Source organism: Dermacentor silvarum, chromosome 8 (genome assembly GCF_013339745.2).
Source record: "Dermacentor silvarum isolate Dsil-2018 chromosome 8, BIME_Dsil_1.4, whole genome shotgun sequence".
NCBI classification, from domain to species: Eukaryota; Metazoa; Arthropoda; class Arachnida; order Ixodida; family Ixodidae; genus Dermacentor; species Dermacentor silvarum.
In genome coordinates this window covers 48,642,325-48,665,160 of record NC_051161.1, presented here as the reverse complement: position 1 = coordinate 48,665,160, position 22,836 = coordinate 48,642,325, and the positions used below count along the sequence as shown (strand labels likewise).

The 22,836-nt window shown below is 46.6% G+C and overlaps 2 protein-coding genes across 4 annotated transcripts in view; one reads left to right on the top strand and one right to left on the bottom strand.

Moving 5' to 3' along the window:
- LOC119461169 (urocanate hydratase) overlaps positions 1-14,841 on the top strand; it is a 46,546-nt gene extending 31,705 nt beyond the window's left edge. The window contains exons 16-22 of the mRNA XM_037722390.2: positions 3,033-3,103; positions 4,896-4,994; positions 6,104-6,203; positions 6,935-7,016; positions 8,918-8,966; positions 10,460-10,510; positions 14,478-14,841. Coding sequence (XP_037578318.1) covers positions 3,033-3,103; positions 4,896-4,994; positions 6,104-6,203; positions 6,935-7,016; positions 8,918-8,966; positions 10,460-10,510; positions 14,478-14,672 — 647 coding nt within the window. The 3' untranslated portion in view covers positions 14,673-14,841. The remainder of the gene's footprint in view (positions 1-3,032; positions 3,104-4,895; positions 4,995-6,103; positions 6,204-6,934; positions 7,017-8,917; positions 8,967-10,459; positions 10,511-14,477) is intronic.
- LOC119461174 (mediator of RNA polymerase II transcription subunit 20) overlaps positions 1-22,722 on the bottom strand; it is a 28,981-nt gene extending 6,259 nt beyond the window's left edge. Inside the window, exons 1-5 of one of the 3 annotated variants that reach the window (XM_037722394.2) lie at positions 22,606-22,722; positions 22,366-22,508; positions 21,820-22,070; positions 20,805-21,019; positions 15,690-16,503 (exon numbers count right to left, since the gene is read on the bottom strand). In XM_037722394.2, the coding sequence (XP_037578322.1) occupies positions 16,494-16,503; positions 20,805-21,019; positions 21,820-22,070; positions 22,366-22,508; positions 22,606-22,619 (633 nt within the window). In that variant the 5' untranslated portion in view covers positions 22,620-22,722 and the 3' untranslated portion in view covers positions 15,690-16,493. Of the gene's footprint in view, positions 1-15,689; positions 16,504-18,196; positions 18,264-20,804; positions 21,020-21,819; positions 22,071-22,365; positions 22,509-22,605 lie in introns of those variants that run through there. The other 2 variants (XM_049671865.1, XM_049671864.1) reach the window with 2 other exon arrangements.
- Positions 22,723-22,836: the final 114 nt, after the last annotated feature.

Below are 22,836 nucleotides of genomic sequence, written 5' to 3'. Positions count from 1 at the left end.
CCTAAAACATCTTCTCGACAATACCAGCACCCGTTCACAACAGCAGGATCGTCTTACCAAACTCCTATTCACAGAAACCAAGACGCACGGCCAGGACCACGTCACAAATACCTTATGCCAAAAGTACATCCCCTCCGGGCCAGCAAAGCCTCACGGCCCGTACACGGGGTCCTCGAACTCAGCCCTCGATGAGGACTTCAGCGTGGCCGAGGTACACGCTGCTCTGCGCAAATTGAACAGCCGTTCAGCCCCAGGTCCGGACGGCGTCACCAACAAAGCTCTGAGAAACCTAGACGACCCCTCGGTGGAACAGCTCACCGAGTACATAAACGACTGCTGGCGGCAAGGGTCCATTCCCTCATCATGGAAAACGGCCAAGGTAATTTTGATTCCAAAACCTGGCAAGCCATCTAGCCTTGCCAATCTCCGCCCCATCTCGTTAACCTCGTGCGTCGGCAAGGTTATGGAGCATGCACTCCTTACCCGCATAAACTCTCACCTCGAAGATACGTCCGCATACCCGTACTCAATCATCGGCTTTAGAGCTCATCTCTCAGCCCAGGACGCCATGCTCCAACTCAAGCATCAAATCCTCGACGACAAATCCCGACACACGAAGGCGATCTTGGGCCTCGATATCGAGCGCGCCTTCGATAGTGTCGCGCACTCTACTATCCTGGAACGCATCTCCCTACTAAACCTCGGCGAGAGCACCTACAACTACGTACGAGACTTTCTATCCAACCGAAGGGCGTTCCTCTCGGTTGGAGATATTCAATCGGAGAAATTCACTCTCGGATGCGCGGGAACCCCACAAGGCTCTGTCATTTCCCCAATGCTGTTCAATTTGGTCATGCTCGGATTAGCACAGGAACTACAGAAGCTCGACGGCATAGAACACACCATCTATGCCGACGACATTACCATCTGGACCACTACGGGCAGCGATGGACAAATTGAAACCGCTCTGCAAGACGCCATCGATGCCGTCGAAAATTATCTCGAAGGCACGGGACTCCGATGTTCCCCCGACAAGTCAGAGCTCCTCTTATACCGCCCCACGCTCCGTGGACGCCCACCATTACGATCTACGCATAAACGCCGCTACGAGGAAATCCAACTCCACATGAGGGATGGTGGAACCATACCCGTGGTCTCCACTATCCGGGTTCTCGGCATGACCATCGAAGCAAACGGCGCAAATTCAACGGCTACATCCAAGATCCTCCGACAGACGGCCAATACATCGCGGCTGCTGAAACGGGTGACCAACCGGCGACAGGGCATGAAGGAAGAAAGCGTCATTCGCCTTGTTCAGTCGTTCGTCATCTGTCACATCACATACGTCGCCGCCTTCCATAATTGGTACAAAGCAGAAAAGACTAAATTGGACATCATTATACGCGGCGCCTACAAGCTAGCCTTAGGACTGCCAAACAACACCAGCACTGAATTTCTACTCCAATTAGGACTCCATAACACCCTAGACGAATTAATCGAAGCACAGCGTCGGTCTCATCTGGAGCGTCTCACCCTCACAAAACGGGCCGGCACATTCTAACTAAACTCGGCATCACCTACCACCGTCAACATGGAGACAAATACCCAATTCCACGCGACGTACAGACTTGGCTACATGCCGACCCTATTCCCAAAACATGCATCCGGACTACAATAAAGAACGTCGGAAGGCAAGGGCTGCCTCCCTCATTAAAGCCTATGGCGACACCACGGGCGTCACCTTCGTCGACGCAGCTGAATATCAACACGGGCACCGCTTCGCCGCGGCTACCACAGTAAGCGGCTCGCTCAAACATGCCGCCAGCATCGTAACCCAAAACGCCGAGACGGCCGAGGAAGTGGCCATCGCCCTGGCCACCCTTGATCCGGACTGCCATACCATCGTGAGCGATTCCCGCACGGCAATCAGCAATTACATCAAAGGTCGTATTTCAAAACAAGCGCTACGCATCCTAAACCAAGCCCCTCACTCACTTGAGAAGCAAATCACTCTCGTCTGGTTCCCAGCGCACGCTGGCGACGTACATCCGCACCTCACCAACCTCAACGAGGTCGCTCACTCCGTAGCACGAGGCTTTGTCAACCGTGCCGGAGACAGCGCAGGTGCACCTGCGGAACGCGATCGCCTCACCAGCTACAACGACCTCACGAAATCATTCTATCTCAACAGAAGAACCTTCCCCATCCCTCATCACAAGCTAAACAGAGCACAGGCAACCACCCTTCGCCTGTTACAGACAAACACGTACCCCTCACTAACACGTTACCACAGGATCTACCCGGACACCTACCCTAGTAACATTTGCAAGATCTGTAAGACTGAGGCAGCATCGCTTCCCCACATGCTATGGGAATGTAAAAACCAATATCCGACAAATAATACCGTGACCCTCTCGTCGAGATGGCACGCCGCCCTGCGCAGCTCCCAACTCGACGACCAACTCTGGGCTACCCAGCAAGCCTGCGAGGCGGCGAAGAGGCAAGACCTCGATGTCCCCACGTGGGAGGCCTAGGCCCAGCCAGCTAAACTGCTGGTTTAAATAAAAGTTTGTTCCTCCTCCTTAATTTTGAACACCCGGTATATGCCTGAAATGACATTTTTAGGAGCTGTTATAGGCGCCTAAAACAGCATTTTTTGGTGCCTAAACAGCCTGTCTCTACTCAATAATCAATCTAACCAAACTTGAATTGTTTTTTTTTTTGTTTTTTTTGTTTTTTTTTGCATTGTAGAGGCGGCGCACACCTACTGGCACATACTCAATGGCCCAAGTTGGCGTCAAAGAGGTCAATTGATCAATTGTGCCGCTCTTCATGAAGAGCGGCACACACGTCTGACACAGAAACCTCGGCCCCGCGGGCCCACACTTGCCGCCCAACGTGGTGCTCAAACACGCGATCCTGACATTAATGTATCACGCTCCGCCGACTTTATCGACTGGATTTATAGGTTTAGCTGCGTAGGGATACTGATGTTCTGGCGCTCACCGCTCCCCCTCATTGACCCCTCGCAGTGCCGGAGCACGTGAAGCAACAGTACAAGGACAACATCAGGTGGATCGAGAAAGCGGGTGAGCACCAACTGGTGAGTGTTGCACTCTGCAGATACGCATAGCGGCGAGTCCGGACGCAACGCCGTATATACCGACCACATTGACAATCGTTCGGCAGGACAAAGAATCGAAGTGCTGTTGACACGCTAAACCAGTTTCCGGTGGCCTAAAAGTATACTTCCAAATATAGTACGGCGGCTGCGAACACGTCAGGGTTGCGAGACGATGAGTGTCGCTCCATGCACGATAAATCCCTCACAGGTTGCACTGGGCGGCGGCCTATACCAACGAGTGTCTAGGGCATTTGACAACACAGTTGAAGCCACTGATGCGTTGCTATAATTAGGGTAATACGAACGAGTAAGTCATTAATTCATAACTCCGTCAGAACAGAGGGTGCTGAAATAAATGCCGCAGTATAGCGAATGACAGCAGTTGAGACTGGCTATTACGTGGCGTTTCAGCAGTTGCTTAATATACAAATGTCGATTACATATACAAATATACAATATTTGTATACAATATACAATATGTATACCATATACAATATAGAAATGTCGATAATACGGAGGAATGCTTCACAGTATATGAAGACACATGCAAACCCAATAAGCCACACAGAGAGAGAGAGAGAGAGAGAGAAAGCGTGCGAAAATACAATAACAAAACAAGTGTTCTGGAACAGCTTATTCCGAGAAACGTATTCGATGGATTTAGTATGCGGACTCACAGAGGATCGAAATTATATTTTAATAGCCCGTTTATTAGCATAGCCATCGTATGACAATTGCTTAAGATTCATATGGCCTGGGACAGACGACAATCCCCGAATCGTTGGACCGATCATATCTTCAACTAGCACATATAACATTGAAGCCTCACGTTTCTGGTGAAAGCATGCCCTCAGCCTCCCATTTTCATTAAAGCTCGCGCATGTGTTCGCCAAAATGCAAAATAATTCTACGGGAAACATCCTGTTTTCCACTGCTTGTACGCCGCCGCCTGTACGCCATTGCTTATTCTGGTATCTCACAAAGACGTGTGACCATTGGCGATACAAACCAAAAGTAAGCTGAACGTAACATTCTTCCAGCGCAACGGTTAAAGACGCGGACAGCGACAGACAATGCAGAACACTTATTACCAGCGTTATTTATTCTTTTCTTCTGTACTTTCCATTCCTGTCCTCGCTTTTAACCATTGCGCTTTAGAAGAACTCATTTTCTCAAACCGAACCAACAGCTTGTCGCCCTATAAGTACGCGGAGCACCATGCGACTAGGTAGATGCGATCGACAAAGAACTGACACATGCAATTTGGTATATCGCTTTGTGAGTAATGTGTACCGCAGTAAAGAAATTTTACCTTCACGCAGCCTCCTCGCTAACATTCCCAAAACCGGTTTCCCATCGTACGTGTACATTGTACAACTAGTACAGCCTTCCAATCTCCCACCTGTTTGCTCCATCTTTCAATCACCCCATCACCTTTCCCGCAGGCAGGGTAGCCAACCGGACGTCCGCGTCTGGTTGGCATTCCTGTCTTGTTCTCTCTCTCTCACTTAGTGAAAAACAAAACGCACTACAAAGGCCAGTACGAACATGGTCGTGAGTGAGTGAGTGAGTGAGTGAGTGAGTGAGTGAGTGAGTGAGTGAGTGAGTGAGTGAGTGAGTGAGTGAGTGAGTGAGTGAGTGAGTGAGTGAGTGAGTGAGTGAGTGAGTGAGTGAGTGAGTGAGTGAGTGAGTGAGTTTAGTGAGTGAGTGAGTGAGTTAAATAACTTTATTGGAGGTCCGGCGTGTTCTCACCCGGCTGCGTGCACCGCAGGTCGTCGGCTCTCAGGCGCGGATCCTCTACTCGGACAAGACGGGCAGAACGGAGATTGCCCTCGCCTTCAACCTCGCCATTAGGGAAGGACGGCTCAAGGTACGCGACCAAAAGACACGCGAAACGCGAGCTGTGTATTACCGCGATAGCTTTAAGGGCCCCGTGTCGCAAAAAAAATAAATAAATAAAAATCCGGTGTCGGCGTCCGGCGCCGACCGTCGTTTGACGAAAAATCATTCCGAACCACAATCACGCAGGCCCTCCGCGTGGCGCAGAGGCAATACTGAACTAATTTAATTTCTGAAAGTAAAATGCGTCACTACAACTTGAAACACAACCGACAAACATGATAGCGTCGGATTGTAATTTGAATACACGAGAAAACAATTCTGTTACGCGGAAACTCAAACACAAACCCCTTTTCCAGCGTTTCTACCATTCATAAAGCAGCGCACCCCGCTTTGGTCCTTGCAACACCACCACCCAGATGGCGCTCGCTTCCGCAGTAGCGGCGCGCTGAGGCGAAGGTGGAGACAAAACAAGAAAGCGGCAGTTGCCGGGAAGCGTGACAAGCAGTCAGGGATCTTTGAATGCTATCGCGTTCCACATTTAAAGGCGAATCTTTCTTCCAAAATTTTCGGAGGAAGTGTCAGATTCTAGCCGATTTTCTTGTATTTTTTTGTCGGTCCCATGTACTGGCCACAAAAATTTGTTTTAAGCGGGCGACAAGTAACGGCAAAACTGCATATTACGTTAAACCGTTTCTGCAAGCCGTTTGATTCCTGTAAAATGCACACCTTTCTCAAATCACGTGATCGCTTTTTTGTTACACTTTCTGTCATTTAATTATACTTCACAGTCCTACAGTGAGGCTGCGTCGTAAAGCCAGATTCAGGGGAACTGCAGTTAACCATATGTCCCTCGTCAGTTGTTTTTCTTCCTTTTCAGTCCTCGCACTTGACTAACACACAGCATGGCTTATTTGTCGTAACTTCTCCTTTACATCTAGTATCAAGCTTTTCACCCACGGTTAATGAAGTATTTGTCCTGCAGGAAATGCCATTGCAGGAAACGCCATTGCTGGCGTACACTAGCACTTAGTCCTATTAATTAACTTTCGTGGCCCGCTAGCCGATGCTGTCGCGTTCACATACACATTGTTGTAAAGCTTAATAGGCATATTTTTGCCTTCACTTTACTCACGGCAGGGGCCAGTCGTGATCAGCCGCGACCATCATGACGTTAGCGGCGCCGACAGCCCGTACAGAGAGACATCGAACGTGTACGACGGATCAGCCTTCACTGCAGGTTGGTACGACAAACACGCTTGAACACTTCGTGGTATTTACTCTTTAAAAGTAGTAAAAGTGTGTTTCACACGTTGGTTGCTAGGCCCTTACAGTTTATGTCGTAAAACTAAGAGAAACGCATAATTGGAAAGGTGAAATTGAGCAAACAAACATTTTTTTTCTGCTATATTGATGAAAAGTTTACTGTTAACCATGGACAGTGATGTACGGATCCCTAAGTGGAGTCATAAGCGCGGGCAAGTTATATGTTATACATAACTATTGCTATATAGCTTTAAACCAGAGTTCAATGGACTCTGGTAAAACTGAACAAGTGTCACTAACTGTCCCTGTTTCGAAGCTGTAGACTGATACCAGTGGACTAGCGATAAGCTCAGTTCTTTATTGATGGTAGAGCGACTGCCCCAGAAAAGCTTTGTCCTGGGTTCGATCCCCGGACCAGAAATTCTCGTTCGTCAACTGCAACGCTTTATTTCTGAGAAACTTATCCTGGTTTCCTCTGCAGCTATCGTGCACTCTCGTAAAATTTCCTCCACTAGATTTTCGCACAACCGATTTACTGTAAGTCAACCCTCACTAACGACTAACGTTATCAAGAACCTGCAAACACCTATAGAACCTATACAGAAACTTTGGTGCCCACACGTAGAAGTGACTAGAGCTTTTTGAGTAGTTGAGAAACCTGCATCGTGCCCTCCAGATTGCTACGTTCATACGCTTTCTTTCCAGATATGGCGGTGCAAAACTTCGTAGGGGACGCCTTCAGGGGAGCGACGTGGGTTGCACTTCACAACGGCGGAGGCGTTGGCTGGTCAGTACGCACCGCAACGTCGCTTTAGCACGTGACTTTATGCCACCAGTCACACGGGGCAACCAATAATATATGCCATTTCCGATATTATGTCCATTTAAAGCAACACGCAAGAGAAGTCAATATAATAGTGCTTCAGTATTCCTCCACCGCTGCATCTGTCTCCGCAACCTGCCAGCTTTGTTTGTGTTAGCTACCCCACCCCAGGTTTTTTTTTTTTTTTCTGCTTGGCTTGGTTCTAGCAGAATCCTTTCCTCTGGTTATAATACGTGCTAAGATGGCAGGTGGCCGAGGCAGTGGCGGTAGCATAGGCTATAGAAACACTCCAACATGTGTATATACTGATCGGTTCTTCGCTTCCAGGCCATTTTCCAAAGGCTTATTTGTGATTCAGTGCTGCATCGAGAATTTCGGTCAAGTGCTGTAAAAGATATACTAACTTACCTCAAATTTTCTTTAGCAGGCATCGTGTAACAGAAGCATCAATGGTGATGATGCTGTGTAGTGTTTATGGCGCGAGGGCCAGCGTCAGTGGTGTTACGAAAGGAAACGCATACCATAGACTGCTTTAAGTATATATACGTTAGCTATAGCTTTACACTAGTTCAGCCAACCTGCCCTAAACATACGCGAGCTGCGCGCTTATCATTCCAACAACGTGCTTACCGCCGCATTTAGGGAAACGGATAGTCGCGAGAAAGCAACATGATCTTTTGTATATCAGCTCCGAACACGCGCGAGTGTGCTTTTCTGTACCATAGACAGTGCTCCTCGCCAAAACAACGTGTAGAAATCAACAAAGGTATAAAAAAAGCAAAGGCGACGACGATAAAATTGGAGTGGGACACTGGGACTTGAAAGTTCCACGTGAAGGCCACGACGTCAGCTAGCTACGTCATACCTATACCTAGCTACGTCAGCGAGAACGTAATTATTTACGCGGCATTTTGAAAGCATGTGGCCTACGAAACTCGATTTTGAATTATACTGCCTGCATTAATGGCATTTCGGCCTGAAATCGCACACTTCGAGCTCGTTTGTAATTTTATTGCGTTAGCACTTATATACACTCCACGCAAAGTTTGCCCTCACTGCGATGTTCCGTATACATTCTAAGTGCGATAAGATGCTATCGTGTCCCGCGCGCCGTATGCTGAGGGTGCGAGGAAAAGTGTGTCAGGGTGAGCCGAGAAGGATGGTGGCTCGATGCACGCCGTCTTCCCGTGCGACAAAGCGCAAGCGGTAACGTGATCAAGCAGGCGCTAGGGGGGCAGGTGAGCGCGCGTCTCTCCTCTATAACCCTGTCGCGGCTGCGCATGGCTATGCGCGTGGCTGAGCGCATACGTACACGGGCCACGCACTGTATCTTGGAGGTTATCTGCGGCAGATGCAAATACTAAGGGGCGAATGAAAAGAAAGGTGGGATAGTTGGTGCGTATTCCAGACTTCAGACATACTTGAGACTAGCGTCATGTTCTGCGTGCATATTGATCTCGTACCACTTTTTGTTGCGCTAGTTAAATATGTCGCAAAGCTAATGGCGAGCCGAGATGGCTGGTTCCTTGACGCGCGCCGTCTTCCCAAGTGCCCAGTGTTGGAGGTCGCGTAATCTCAAGTTTCCGAGACGCGGTGAAGCGAGAGGCCGCACGAAGCTTTCGCTCCCCGTTGCCGGCGCTCATCACGGCAGCGTTGTGACAGCAACTGTTCATGGTCATCGAGTGAAATCTGTTCATGCTTGCTCTGCGCGCGTGACACCATGCTCGTTGATTTATTTAATAAGCGAATGTTTATGCAATTTATACGGCCGATAAAACTATGAACCTTACTAGGTGTAGTTGTCTAATACTTTGCTAACGCTATCAATGATTCACCTTTCGGGCGAAACTGCGATTTTTTTGCAGGGGTGAAGTCATCAACGGAGGATTTGGCTGTGTCCTCGACGGATCCAAGGTTAGAAATTAGTTGTCTCTTGCGCGCCAAAGTACCGGGACCTCCGTGATCCTTTACTTACGGCTGTCACAGTGTATACATGGATGAAAATCACACGGAACAGGCGCTGGTTTAGCCAGTGTAGAAAATTCACCATTTTCAATTAAATTAAAGTTTCAGCTTTGATTGATTGATTAATTGAGTGCGTGAGTGAGTGAGTTTAATGTTCCAAAGAAACACAATAAAGGGCTGTGAGAGACGCGGTAGTGGAGGGATTCGGAATAAATTTCTTACGGTCCTTTTTTTTTCCCCCACAATGCTCGGCACACGATCGAGTGTTTTCGCATTACGCCCCGATCGGAATGCCGCCGGGAATCGAATCCGCAACCTCGTGCGCATCAGTAGCACACCGGCATAGCCACAAGCCACTATGGCGCTTTAGTTGCAATGCTTGACGGCCAGGAGCTGCACTTGCGTGCACAGTATTATATATAGTATGCAGAACACCGGGTCAATCGACATTGGACGTTGGTAAAGCGAAGCGCAGAGTACAGGACGATCGAATTGCCAGGGTTAGCCGCCGTGACTTCTAGGTTGCTTCAATCATGCATATCAGGCCTTGTCCTAAAGCGATAGCGCGCAGAGGCAGTTATATATGTACCGGATATACTTATTGTGATAATGACATAGCTAAGCAGCAGTGAAACAAACTAATTTGCATATTAGGGTAGGCGCTTGGGCGAGTTGGTCGTAGTTCTCGGTTGTTAGCGCACTCTACTCCTCTCTGTCCTTTTTTCCGACATTCGCGCGCTAAGGAATACCGCCGTTTTGATTTGCAGCTGCACGAACATGTCACGCAGCTTCTTGGCGCCACAGCACAATTTAACCATCTCGAGAAGAAATAACCTACATGCGATAACGAAAACATTTTACTGGTTTATATCTGCTAATTCATAAGAAGTAACCCCCCCCCCTCCCCTTCCTTAAAAAAAGCAAAAAAAAAAAAAAAAAAAAAGCGCGGGGGCGTTGAGGGGGGAGAGCATGCTTGTGCAGCGGAAGGAATATGATGAGGGATAGTTTTCTTCACTCACTTATTTCGCCGCAGCTCTTCGCTTCGTCGAGAGAATGCAATCGCTTTCTATTTCATGCCGATTTTCGAATAGTATATAAATTGCACAAGCGTAAGAGCGAATCAAAAGGCACGACGGGAATGCACAGTGCCGTGAACTTGCGGCTTGATATGAAGCAGCTGGCCTACGAAATCCGCAGCATTAAACTTTGTCAGCAATCATGGTCAGCGATTTTCGCGCACAGGTACCCATTCTAGCCCACTGTAGCGCAGGTAGTTCAAATCAAGGCCATCTACACGCCGCTGGGTACTGCTGAGTACTGGTACCACTGGGAACTCGTAGCGATATGGCATTAAAATTTACGCGCTGCACTTCATCATTGTCCCGCGATTGTAAAGTGCAGTTAAGTGCACTTAACTAGTATTTGACCACTGCACATTTCAGGAGGCGGACAGTCGCGCGACGACGCTTCTCTTCTGGGACGTCAACAACGGGGTAAGCGGAAAAGTATGTGTGTGCGTGTGTGTAGACACCCGAAGAAAAAACGACTCAGAGACTAGGGTTCTGCGTTTTCGGAAAAAACACTCGCCAATAATAATAATAATAATAATAATAATAATAATAATAATAATAATAATAATAATAATAATAATAAAACTGACCTTTCGGATTATCCGAAAAACTCCGAACTTCGGTGCCCTCAGTTGTGATCACGTTCAACCATCTTCTGAAGATGGTTGTGCTTTACGCACTGCTGGTTTTAATAATTAAGGAAGTAGAACCCTTCTTTGCATGATATGCGCCTGTAGGCGACTTAGCGCTAAGTCCTCGGAATGACGGATCTGCGACAATCTTTTCGCGGACGCGTCGACTGCTTGCGTAAGATTGCAGACGAGAAGCGCTGTGAAATCATCAACATATAACAGTAAATGATGGGAAATATCTTGACAGCTCCATTTTGAAGCATTTGACCATCGTGTACACGTCACGACGGTGCTTACACCGGTGTACAGCACGTCGTGTACACCACGACGCACTGCACACGCATACGGCAGCCAATCGAATCGCATTAATATCACTATTATCTTTTTTTCTCTCTTTTTTTTGTATTCGTGGGTCTCTACTTCCTTCCTTGTTCACGGCGATAGAAACGTCTTGTCGGAATGACGCCGTTTGCTTGTAAAAAATTATAAGAACACCACCGTTAAACTGAACGCCGGTTTTCGACCTCGTGAAATCAGGGATAGGATGTTTGAAGCCGCGAAGGAAGAGAGCGCCGGAGGAGGAAGGCGCCTGGAGCTGCAGAAGAGAATCGCACGCCGGGGAGAGTTCGAAGGATCGAGTGCGCTGAGGATGGATGCTATGAGCGCCCCCTTTGGAACTGGGACGGTCAGTTGCGCCACCAAGCTCTTATTATTTTACCCAATGTCCTACCTATCTCTAAAAAAAAAAAATGTCGCAGTTTCGCCCGAAAGGCGAAGCATCAATTGCGATAGCAAATTAGTAGAGAGCTATTCGGAGTAGGGATAGTAGTTTTATCGGCTGCATAAACTTGGACACATTCGCTTACTAACGGAATTAACAAGCGTGGTGTCAGCGCGCACAAGCAAACATGAATAGATCACACTGAATGACCGCAGACGACTGTCAAAACGCTGGCAGCAAGCGCAACCGCCGCAGCGGGCGGAGGTTCGTGCGGTCTATCGCTTCAACGGAAACTGAGCGGCGAATGCACAGCGCATACAAAGGTCAGAGCCGTGTGGAGATAACAGACGGTGCGGGCGATCGCCACAGCCGCGGGCAAAGTACGAGCGCAGTTGTTGGAAGAGTAGAAGCTGCCCCCCCCCCCCCCCCCCCTGCGCTGCCTTTCCGCTTTCTTGCTTTCGCGTGGGAGATTGAGTGGCAAGTTCCCCTTACGCCCGGTTGCAAGATACGCCTTGGGTGCCGGAGCACAGCGTCGCCCCGCTTCCCTCCCATACCCCCACGGCCTTTCGCGCGACGGTCGCGTTTGCTTTCCGCCGTGCGTTCGCTCTCCGTGATAGCGCGCTTTCGCTCGCGCACACGGCGCGCGGCGACGATTTTATTGCCCTTGGACTTTATACGGGACCTCACGGCGACGGCAGAAATCCGGTTGAAGTGTCCATATAATTGCTATCGCAATAAAAGAAAAAGAAAGCGCGCGGCAAAGCAACGCCACCTAGAGGAAAGTCTAGGTGGCGTTGAGCGAAGCGGGTAAGGAGAAAAGAGGCGAAGATAAAGTGAACGAAGAGTCGCGAGGATAGGGTAAACGGAGGAGCGCTGGGTTGACCTCCTCTGGCAGTTGTTACGGGTGCTGTCTGCGGAATGGACGTACCGGGTTCGGGTCGTGATAACAGCGTCCCAGCGCGCCGTATACTTTATGTGCGAGTGAAAGCGTGCGAGGTGAGCAGTCGATGGCGGCTGAATCTCGCGCACGCAAGGGAGGAAAGCCGAGAGGAAGCGCGCCGTGTTCCCACCGGGGGTGGGGGTTCTACTCCGGCGGCTGCTGCATATGGCGCGGCAGCGCGAGCCCTATCTTGAAAACGAACTGCTATGCGGACAGTCTAGGCGCACCGAGGGCCGATAGCTTCGAGTGCGCTATAGCACCCATACGCTTTCGTGTCAACCGCGTTCACGAAGTGAAACGTCACTAACTTTTTAGTGTACTTTCATGAAGAATTCACGCTAGAAGCAGGCCCATCCTTTCATTCCCTGCGCTGGAATCACTACTGCCTTTCCGGTATCCAGCGCGAACTTTGAAGGGGGATTCTCTAGAGAGAGTTTTAGCTTGTTACCTTTTTAACAAAAGATGTTACCTTTTGCGAAATACCAGCTTACGAAGAGGTGTACGGCACCAACAACACTGCTAGTGACATCTTGTGAGACAGACTTTAACCAGAGGGCACACAAAGCTAACACTGCAGTAACCTATCAGTAGCCTATCATATTCTACTTAAGCGCTAATGTAAGAAGTTGGTTCCAACATAATAGTATACATGCAGTCGTTTTATGATTTTCCTTGGACGAGAAGACTCACGCAACACAAAAATGTTTCAAACCTATTGCAGTTGCATAAACCATCATACGGTGTCACTACCAGTTTTGCTACTGTAAACTTGTTCATCCTAGGGACGGGAAATAGGCTTTATGCTATTGCCGTCCACGCAGTAATCCGTAAACAGCAAGTAGTTCAACGTCAAGCTAAAATTCTCATTCGTAAATCCAAAAGAGCACACCGAAATGACTGAATTAAGCACTAGTAAATATGCAGGCACGTACATATTACAATAAACTGTAACGGCGATAACTACTGCCGCTATTGCACATGTATATAAATAAAAAGCGTTCCTGCTGCTTGTTTCTTTTTCATTTTATTGCAATTACGGGTGTTTTCAGAGTATGTGCCAAACTAAAAGGGTAAATAACACTAAAACATCGGATGAACTCTAAACTTTGTTGCACTGTAAAAGAAAGATTCCATAAACTCCAATTTTCCAGGAAAAAAGTAAACTCCGAAAAACACCCTCTGATACTGCCCTAAAATAAACACCGAGAACCCAAAATGCTAGGCATAGCAAACGTGTTCTGGTAGCATAAAGGATTGCAAACTTAGCCAAGCCAGAAGATATTTGTGATGACTGGTGTGTACAAAAACTTATTTCGACCTTGTTTTCATTTGCAGTGTTTGTCCAATATGAACAATCACCAACTAGCTCAAACCTTTTCGGGTTCAAGCTGCCCACCTGACTACCATCTGTGAATCTATGGTCTGCACCATAGATCCCAATCGACTTATTTGAACATAACCAACTATACGTGTATAATGTGCACGCTTCACACATTTTGTGCCGCAGGGCAAACTTTTTCGAATTAAAAAAAAAAGGTAGTTTAAGTTTTCCTGCTACTGCAGTATATTAGTCTGCATACTTATTGGGAGCTTCCGACAGCCGCCTGCAGTAATTGGGTCTGAGTAGTAACTGAGTCAAAGAACTTAGAAACCAGAGTTTTGATTCATGGACATGTCATCTTGGGCTGTTACACCAACAATTTGTCAGTTTTGTGCGAACTGGCGCCAAGTTAACATACTCGTGAGACACCAAACACATCTGTACATTTCTTTTCATGCATATGATTTGACAGTAGCACCTTGCATTTGGTTGTTACAGATTGAACGCTTCCTCAGTTTTGTGCCAAGCGACATCAAGTTAACATGGTCATAAAACACCAAAGGCATCGATCCATACAACCATTTCCATGAATATGAATCAACAGTAGTACCTTGCATTTGGTTGTTACAGATAGAAAATAGAAGGGTTAAACAATCCAAGATGCAGCATTCATGCAGTTCCATAAAATATTACATAGTGCTCCGGTGTTTTCTTTTGCCTTAAGTGGCCGAACTCAACGGCGATGTAAATTGACTCAGCCTTATTCCATAACGCAGGTATGTCGCAGAAGTTGGTCGGGCAACAAGTACGCCTATGAGACCATCCAGCGAGCTATGAAGGATGACCCGGCTTTGCTGGTGACGCTGCCAAACGAAGCGGACGAACAGCTCATTAAGAGATTGGTCGGAAGGAAGAAAAACACGGGAGCAGGAAACTTTAGCATTGGCCATTGCTTTCGAGCGTGCATTTAAATCTGCAGTACGTGTGCAGGTGATTACGCATCAACAGCAGCCGAAGTGCAGCAGCGAAGTGCCTCAACTTTGGCTGAGTTTCTTTCGTCTTTAAAATAATATATTGTAGGTAAGCTTTTCTATTTGCTTGCGTTTGCATGTAATAAACTTTAGGTAAGCTGTTCTATTCACGTGCGCTTCAATGTTGCCCGGGCATTACCACTCGCAAGGGCCTACAGCAGAATCCTGCAAATACTGCCTTTATGGGACTGATTGATAAATGAATGGGATTTGATGTTCTGAAGCAACCCAGGGGCTACGACATACGGTACAAGGGAGTGCTCCAGTTACCTCATTTTGACCAAATGGGGTTCTGAAAAATTTAACCACAGCACGATTCATGGAGACTAGAGTTGAACCAGAGACCTTGTGCTCAGCAGCATAGTGCAATAAGCAACGACCCACAAAGGAGGGTCCTTGGTGGCTGTGCAGCGAACCATTGATGGGTGCTGGATGGGGTTGTGGGCTAACCTCACTCCTGCCAAGCGTTTTGTGAACAGAAACAAACCACTAGCATTTTTCAATCGAAATATAATAAGCATATAGCATCACTACGACATTGCTTAACCGGCTCTTTATGATGGTTTATTTACAACTGCATGGTCACCTCTGAGAAAGTTTCGTAGCGTTTAGTTCTGTACTCAACCCTCCAACAATAAAGGAGTAACTCTCTCTGGTATGTAGCTTGGTCAACCCGTTCATGCCATGTTACACACAATATGGTAGGTGGCACATGCAAGGCCCAATCACTCTACAGCTATATTAAAAGCACAGAACAGAGTGTGTACTAGCAAGCATTCAATTTGCTCTCATCGACAACATGGTCAGCGTAATTTGGAATCTGCAAAAAGGCAAGTGAAAGCAGTATGCAACAGTTAATTACCAACAGCAAGGTATTGACTTATTGATGTGAGCCACAGAACATTTGTCATGACGATCAGATGTGCACGGAAACTAGTGAGTGACTGAATGCTGATGTTTCGGTAAGGATGACAATGTATTTCTGCGGCAACAGCTGCATGGGATGATAAAAACACTATGCAAGCTGTGGAAAGAACTCAAATAAATGTGTCTGCACTTGGCTGTCACTACGGGCTCACAAAACGTCCCACATGTTATAGCTTTAACGTTCCACAGTACATCCAGTTTCTGTGGCATCTGTTGCAAATATTGTCATGTTTCCTCAGCAGAAGGTACCAGGCATGAAAACGATCTGCCCTAATCCAAGATTCGTTGCTAAGTTCACAATGTGTGAGTTATGCAGTCATCACTGTCATCTTTGTAGTCAGGCCAGCTTTAACCATTTTGGGTCACACTCAAGGCCCTTTTTTTTTAATTTTAGTGGCCTGGAACAACTACTTTAAAGCAATAGTCATCTCCACCTTTGCAGGCTAGATTCCATTTCTTAAGCTGACATTAGATGACAGAAACATTCTGCAGGCTGTGGAAAGAACTAAAGGAGATGTGTCTGCACTTGGCTGCCATTACAAGGTCACAAAATGTCCCGAATGTTATAGCTTTCATGTTTCAGTACACACCACTTATAAGGATATCTTACATGCATAGCATGGGCACAGCTGGGTCAACAAGTGAAACGCCAATGCACTTGAATTGCACAAATGTTTCACATGTCACAGGAGTCTGTCCATGAAAGATGATAAACGCGGCTTCAGTGAGTCTTGCTTCCGAGGTAGAAAAGCAGAAGAAGAAAGAGAAATGGGAAGAGAGGTTTCAGCAGAGCAAAGGCTGTAGAGTTCGATGGGGCAGTTTGTCTCCAACTTGCTACTCCATGCTGGGGAGAAGAGGACAGAGAGAAACAGGAGAAGAGAGAAGAATGTAAGTGGTGACAACATAATACAGCAAGTGACGTAAGACACACTGCGGAACACGTACACTGTATGCAGCAAGTATGCCAACGGATGCATGCACAGACACTAGTCACACATGGACACACTACACCCAAAAGGTAGGCAGCCTGACTGTTTGCCCTTCAAGAGGCACTGCAACATTCTTTATGAAAGGTCTGGAATGCATCTGGTATTATAGAGCATATCCTTGCAAATCTTTCCCCCACTCCCCCCCCAAAAAAATGTTCTTGAATGAGCCTGCACTAACAGAGTTATTGGCAATCAAATGCTGCCACTGCCTATACCCCTCTCGTCGTTTTCCTCCTCTCAGTATTCGAACAGCGCTAAAAGCTGCACTGTCGTGACTGCGGAGTGATGATGCCTGCCAGGCTTCAGCTATCATTGCACTGAGCTGATGTAACAACATGGTTTTGAGATCATGTGGCATAGCTCTACATTGTGCAACCTCACATCATAGGCTAAATTATTGGTGCAGCGTTATTGGTCTCTGCCACTGCCCCATCAGCAATAAAATTTCTTCCCTTTTGCTCTCGCCAAAGTGACTGCTTATTGATGACAAGAGACCAGATGTACAGGCACTAAAAATTGCTGCTTTAGGCATCTACAATAGGCACTAAAGCTGCCATTTAAGGCAACTATACAGGGTATGTCCAAAAAGTAATGTCAGTGAGTCGAATAAAAAAGTTATTAATCAGATCAGTACAACACATTAAAAGGTTTAAAAATAAGCTCCTCCTGCGTCGATACATCGCTTCCAGCGAGATTTCCAGGCATCCAAGGCGTCACATGAGGCTTCCTCCGGAATGTCCTTTAGAGCCTTGGTGCAAGCCTCTTTGACTTTGTAAACTGTCCCGAAATGATGTCCTCTCATGGGAGTTTTCAAGCGCCACTGGTAGACGACGTTCTGACAACCAATTATCACCAAAGGCCGTCTTTATCATAGGAAATATTTCCACTGTGGACTTGCCGAGTTTCACACAAATCTTGATGGCAATCCTTTGTTCCAACGAGCGCTGCATTGCGGCTTGCACGGGAAATAAAAACGAGATTCGCGGAAAAGCCTGTCCTTACTCTCCAGATGGTAGCAGACGATAGAGTGACCGTGCATGCGTAAGCTTACTTCTCCTTCCACCAATCCCAACTGGTCCTGGTGCACTGCGACATATAGTCGCTTCACAATAGAAACTCTGTAAGTGCCAATTAATGTCCTTTAGGTATGTATAGGTTCAATTAATAAGAACTACTACTGTGCATCTGAGGATAATTTTTGATTTTCTTAGGAGCACAGCCCACTAAAGCCTGTTCTGTGAAATTCATTTTACGAGATTTATTTGAAATCTATTGTGACAAAACACCATAGGAAAAGTTGTGAAAGCAATAACAAACAAGCACCATCCCAATATTTTCGGGTTTCATGTTGTATGTTTCCCCACTGAGTATTAGTTTGTATGGAGAAAACTAATGCTAAACATCCACCGAAGTTAGCAGTTACTCCATCAGTTGTGCGCACATGTGAACATAGCTGCGTAGCGTAGATACCGCAGCTGCCCCGGGATGCCGCGACGAGCCGTCTCGCCATCAAGACAAGTGGAGAACCGCGTGTTGTGATTGGTCTATGTGGCCGTCATAGCTCTAGGTGCGTGGCCAGCCCAACTGCCCTGCACCTGCGGCTGCCTGTGGCGAGCTGAAAAATTTCAGACATGGCGTACTAGGACTTACGTCATAGCGACAACCCTAGGTCACACATCGTCTGATTAGGTGCTGCTAACAAGAAAACTATACCATTTTGCCAAAGTCCCCTGAAGTTTTGCCAAAATTGGTCAAGTAGTATAAACTAATTATTTATAACAAATTTAGGCAAAGTGAAATTTCATTGCAGTTAGCCTTTAATAATAGCCTTTACACCAGAAAAATGTTTGTGGTAATAATTGTCTGCCTTCAGCCAAGTTCCCCAGCAGGTTATAACATTACAAACAAGATGAGTCGAGGACAAAATAAGGAAAAAGGCATTTTTAGGCCCTGGAAAACCAATATAGGCACCAACGTCTAAATAGGCATTTATTGGCACGATAAACGTGCCACTAAAATGTTTCTAGACCCACAGTTTGTGTGTATATGTTAAATAGACACAATAAGGACGAAAGGAAAAAATACGCATTTTGCCTAAAGTTCCGGTCTCTAATGACGAACGACATCCAACGAAATCCACACAGAGCTCATTGTATTTGCATCTCTGCAAGATAAGAAAAAATAATAATAATGAAGCGGTGAGTTCTGAAAAGTTGAAGGGAAGGGCAGGCAGCATTTCTAGTGAATTTGTGAGCTCCTAGCTGTACATGCAGGAGCAATACATAGCTCATACATTCATGACCACTGTTTAGTGACTAAGCAAGATTATATACAACTTACAAAAAGTGCAGCAGTACACTTCAGGACATTCTGAAAGCTGAATGAATGTATTTATATATATATAGGTCAAGAATAGAAGCACATACATAGTAAAAAATAATAAGCAGTGCCCCGCACTAGGAACTACTAGTTATGAAATCACCTCCAGCACTTGTTGAATGGGTGCCACAGTGCTACAGTTGACCTGCTGGGGGGGGGGGGGGGGGGGGGGGCTGAGCTTTTCCCTGGGCCCCCCCTGACTTTAAGAACTAGTCTTATTGCCTAAATATAAGCGCTCGCTACACGGAAGCTAGTTGAAAACAAGACAGTGCTATTATGGACCTGTGTCACCTCCTATCAGCAGCTGCTAAAAGCAAATAAGTCATTCCAGCAAGGTTGCACGCGGGAATGGCAGTTGATTTGAAGATGTCTACGCAAAAAAGTAATCATCTATGTATAGTATGCCGGCGACTCCCGTCATCAGGAAATTGCCACCACTGGATGTCGAAGAGGACGGTGAGGATATCTCACAGCACGTGTGTACATAGATGGAGAAAAACAACTAGCAACAACAAACCTCCGGTTCCGGGTTTCACGTCAGTTTTGTGCATTCACATGACCAGCTATTTACAAACCTACTGACCCCTCTCGTTGCTCTCTGAAATCGAAACTTGGTCTAGTCACTATAAACAAAGCTCTAAATAATTAACTGTCATGTACAGAAGCAAAGCAGCTTTCGTTTCGTGATAACGTGGTCATTAGCTACTTATTGGAACAGAAAAGACAAGATTCAAAATTTTTTGGTCAGCGCTCTTTAAAAGTGACCAGGATGAGCTCCAACAGATGTCTTTCACTATTTCTCTTACTAAACCCTTTTTGTTCTAGTTTTACAGCCTTGCAGACATATCTTTATGACTCTAATAGCACTTGCTGTTGGGCTACTTGGTGCATGTTGAATAGTAAAGTATAAACCACATGCACGCGATCTTGCGCACGACAGCGACAAGCGACGCGATGGAGATGGCTGTCGCGTTCGCTCATCGCCTACAAGTCGTACCGCATGTGAGCGACGAGACGAGCGACGACTTTGAGCAACGTCTCCCTGGTGTTGGCAGGTATGAGGGCAGCAAATACTCACCGAAACTGAGCATGACGCATGCTTTATTAATTTAAGTTGATGTGTTTTAGTGTAAAGAGCAGCATAAATATTTCTAAAGGATCTTGCACTACGTTCTTATCCTCGCACGTACCAAAATTGAGTCGTTTGCTCGTTCAGTGCGACAAGCGGTAGTACTTCACTGATGTATATCCAGTTCCGGCTTCGCGCTATTGGCTAGTCGCTCATAGCACTTCTGGGCGACCCGAGCGACGAATTCTAGATTTCCAGAACCGAGCGATCTGTTCGTGCGACGGCCCGTTTCGTCGCTCGAAGCCACCGCTCGTCGCCGTCACGCATAAAATCGCTCTCATGCAGTTTGGGCTTAATGAATTTAGCGCAAAAACGGTTCTGTAGACCAAAAGGCACAACACCATCCTTTATCTATAATTGTTGACTGGCTTTCTTCCAAAATGTATTAGTTTGTGCAATTTTCTTCATGCTTATTTCTTATTTATTTTGCCTGGTATCTGCTGTCTGATATAGTTTGCCTAGTACTACCTTGCACCCTTGTTCGCATCATGACCCAAACCACCATAAAAAAAAGGAAGAAAGAGAAACAAAGGTAATGTGTCACGTGTAAACAAAAATAAACTGTTTACGCAAACAGCAAGAACAAAACAAACTGGGATGCATGTGATGAATATGATGTTTATGATGAAGGTGGACAGCGGAGTTTACTTTGTGGGTGCTGCCACGGGCGTAGCAGACGCCCTTCGGAAATTGTTGAAGTGCTCCATGTACTGCTGGACAGTGTCCACAGGATTGTACAGTTCGTTCATGCGGCCCTGTAGGTACTGGGGAGGGCCTTGCACGGCCGAGCCCATGAAGCCTTGGAGGAACTCGCGCATCAAGTCCCAGCAACTTGATGGAACCACACATGGCAGGTACTCAACCTGAAAGAAACAGCAACACCTTTAATGTGCAGGAAGCAGCTTCAGCGAAAAAACATGTCTTCTTCTGCGCGTCAAGTGTTCCCTTATATTTGAATTATGAAGTTTAACGTCCCTAGGTAACTCACAGGCTATAAGAGATGCTGCAGCAGGAGAACTCTGGATTAAGTTCGACGAACTGGGCTTTTTCAATGTGCATCCAAGGTTCGGCGCACAAGCATTTTTTGATTCCAACCCCGTCGGAATGCAGCAGGGAATTGAACCCACGTCATTGTGATAAGCAGCAGTGTGCCTTACGCCACCATGGCAGGCCGATCCTCCACTACCCAAATAGTGAGAAAAGGAGGGCACATTAACAGGACACAAAGCTGCGGTAGTTAAATCACATGGATTATACATCATTGTCCATTGTACTCACACTCTAAATCCCTTTTATGCTGAACTCACTAGAGACCTGCCACAACATGTTGACCTTTCAATGAGTGAAAAGAGTGGAAGGGAAGACACTGTAACCACATTTAATGCATTACTGCAACGAAGGAAACATCAGTATGGGCAGTAGTAATGTCACCATTGTGCAGACATGTATGACTAACCTAGCTACAATGTATTCAAATGAAGCCCCGCCAAATCTGCCTGCCAGTCTTTTGACGTTTCTGTTGATCATCCAATTTACATACACATAAAAACAACGCTATCAAAGCTCTGTCACAAGCAGCTCAACAACTCGCAATAACTTAAAAGGTTCACTTTGCAAATAACGTCAATGCTCGACGACCAAACGTTGGCATGGCGACGCTCACCTCAACGAGAATGCCCCGAAAGCTTGGTCCCATCGAGACGCTGCCCACTTTGACGAGGAAGTCTGCAACTTCGTAACGGGGTCCTCTGGACTCAATCTTGGTTGATTTCTTGGAGCTGTAGATTCCGGCCATCTTAAGCATGAGCATGTCGAATGTTATGTCCGCGACAAGGCACATGCCCGTATCGAGCAGTGCGAAGCATGTGGCCGGATGCTCGGTGTCGTGTATGATGTTCACAGAATGGCTGGGGTCTGAAAATTGCGATGCAGTCCATGTTAAAGTACGTTTATTCAATAGTTCTACATTCCTAAACCAAGTGCGTAAATGTACAGTTCGACCCACACTTAACGAGAACACCGAATTAGTATTGAAGGCCACACTACATCAACACATCTCAAAATTTATGGGAAGAAAGTGCTTGACACGACGCTTTATGTAGACGCCTGCAAGAAGGCTATACTGCAGGCCTTCTTATGAAAACTGTGCCACAGTTGGTGCAGGACTGTACAACGACAAAAAGATCGGCAAAATGGATGCGTCACTCACTTAAGTTAGGTGCGCTGTAGTATGTCTCGCAGTCCACGGTAAATATTCCTTCTCGAACGGCTCCCAACGTTTCAAGACGCTTCTGGAGAAGTTCCGCAGCTTGCTGGCCGCTTTTGCCTTCAGGTATAGGAAACTGGTGAATGCTAGAGGGGTTTGAAAGAAAGGCGACAAAACATGATAAACTTTGTTTCAGGGGAGGTATGCTAGCTGTGGAAAGGAATGATAATAACGCAACGTTACCTCACGACGCCCATAATGAAAACGAAGCCGATCGGTGAGTATAAAAAGAAAACATTCACGAAATTCTAGCAGCACCGCGATGTAAACAAACTTGCGTGCGCCGCCATCGCTGCAACGACTGTGGCGCCACCTGAACCTGAGACATTCCCGTTTGAGAACATTTGAAATTTTGGGGACAACATTATTTAGATCTATGGTAGTAAATTATGTTTGTAACTAAATTTAGTTAAT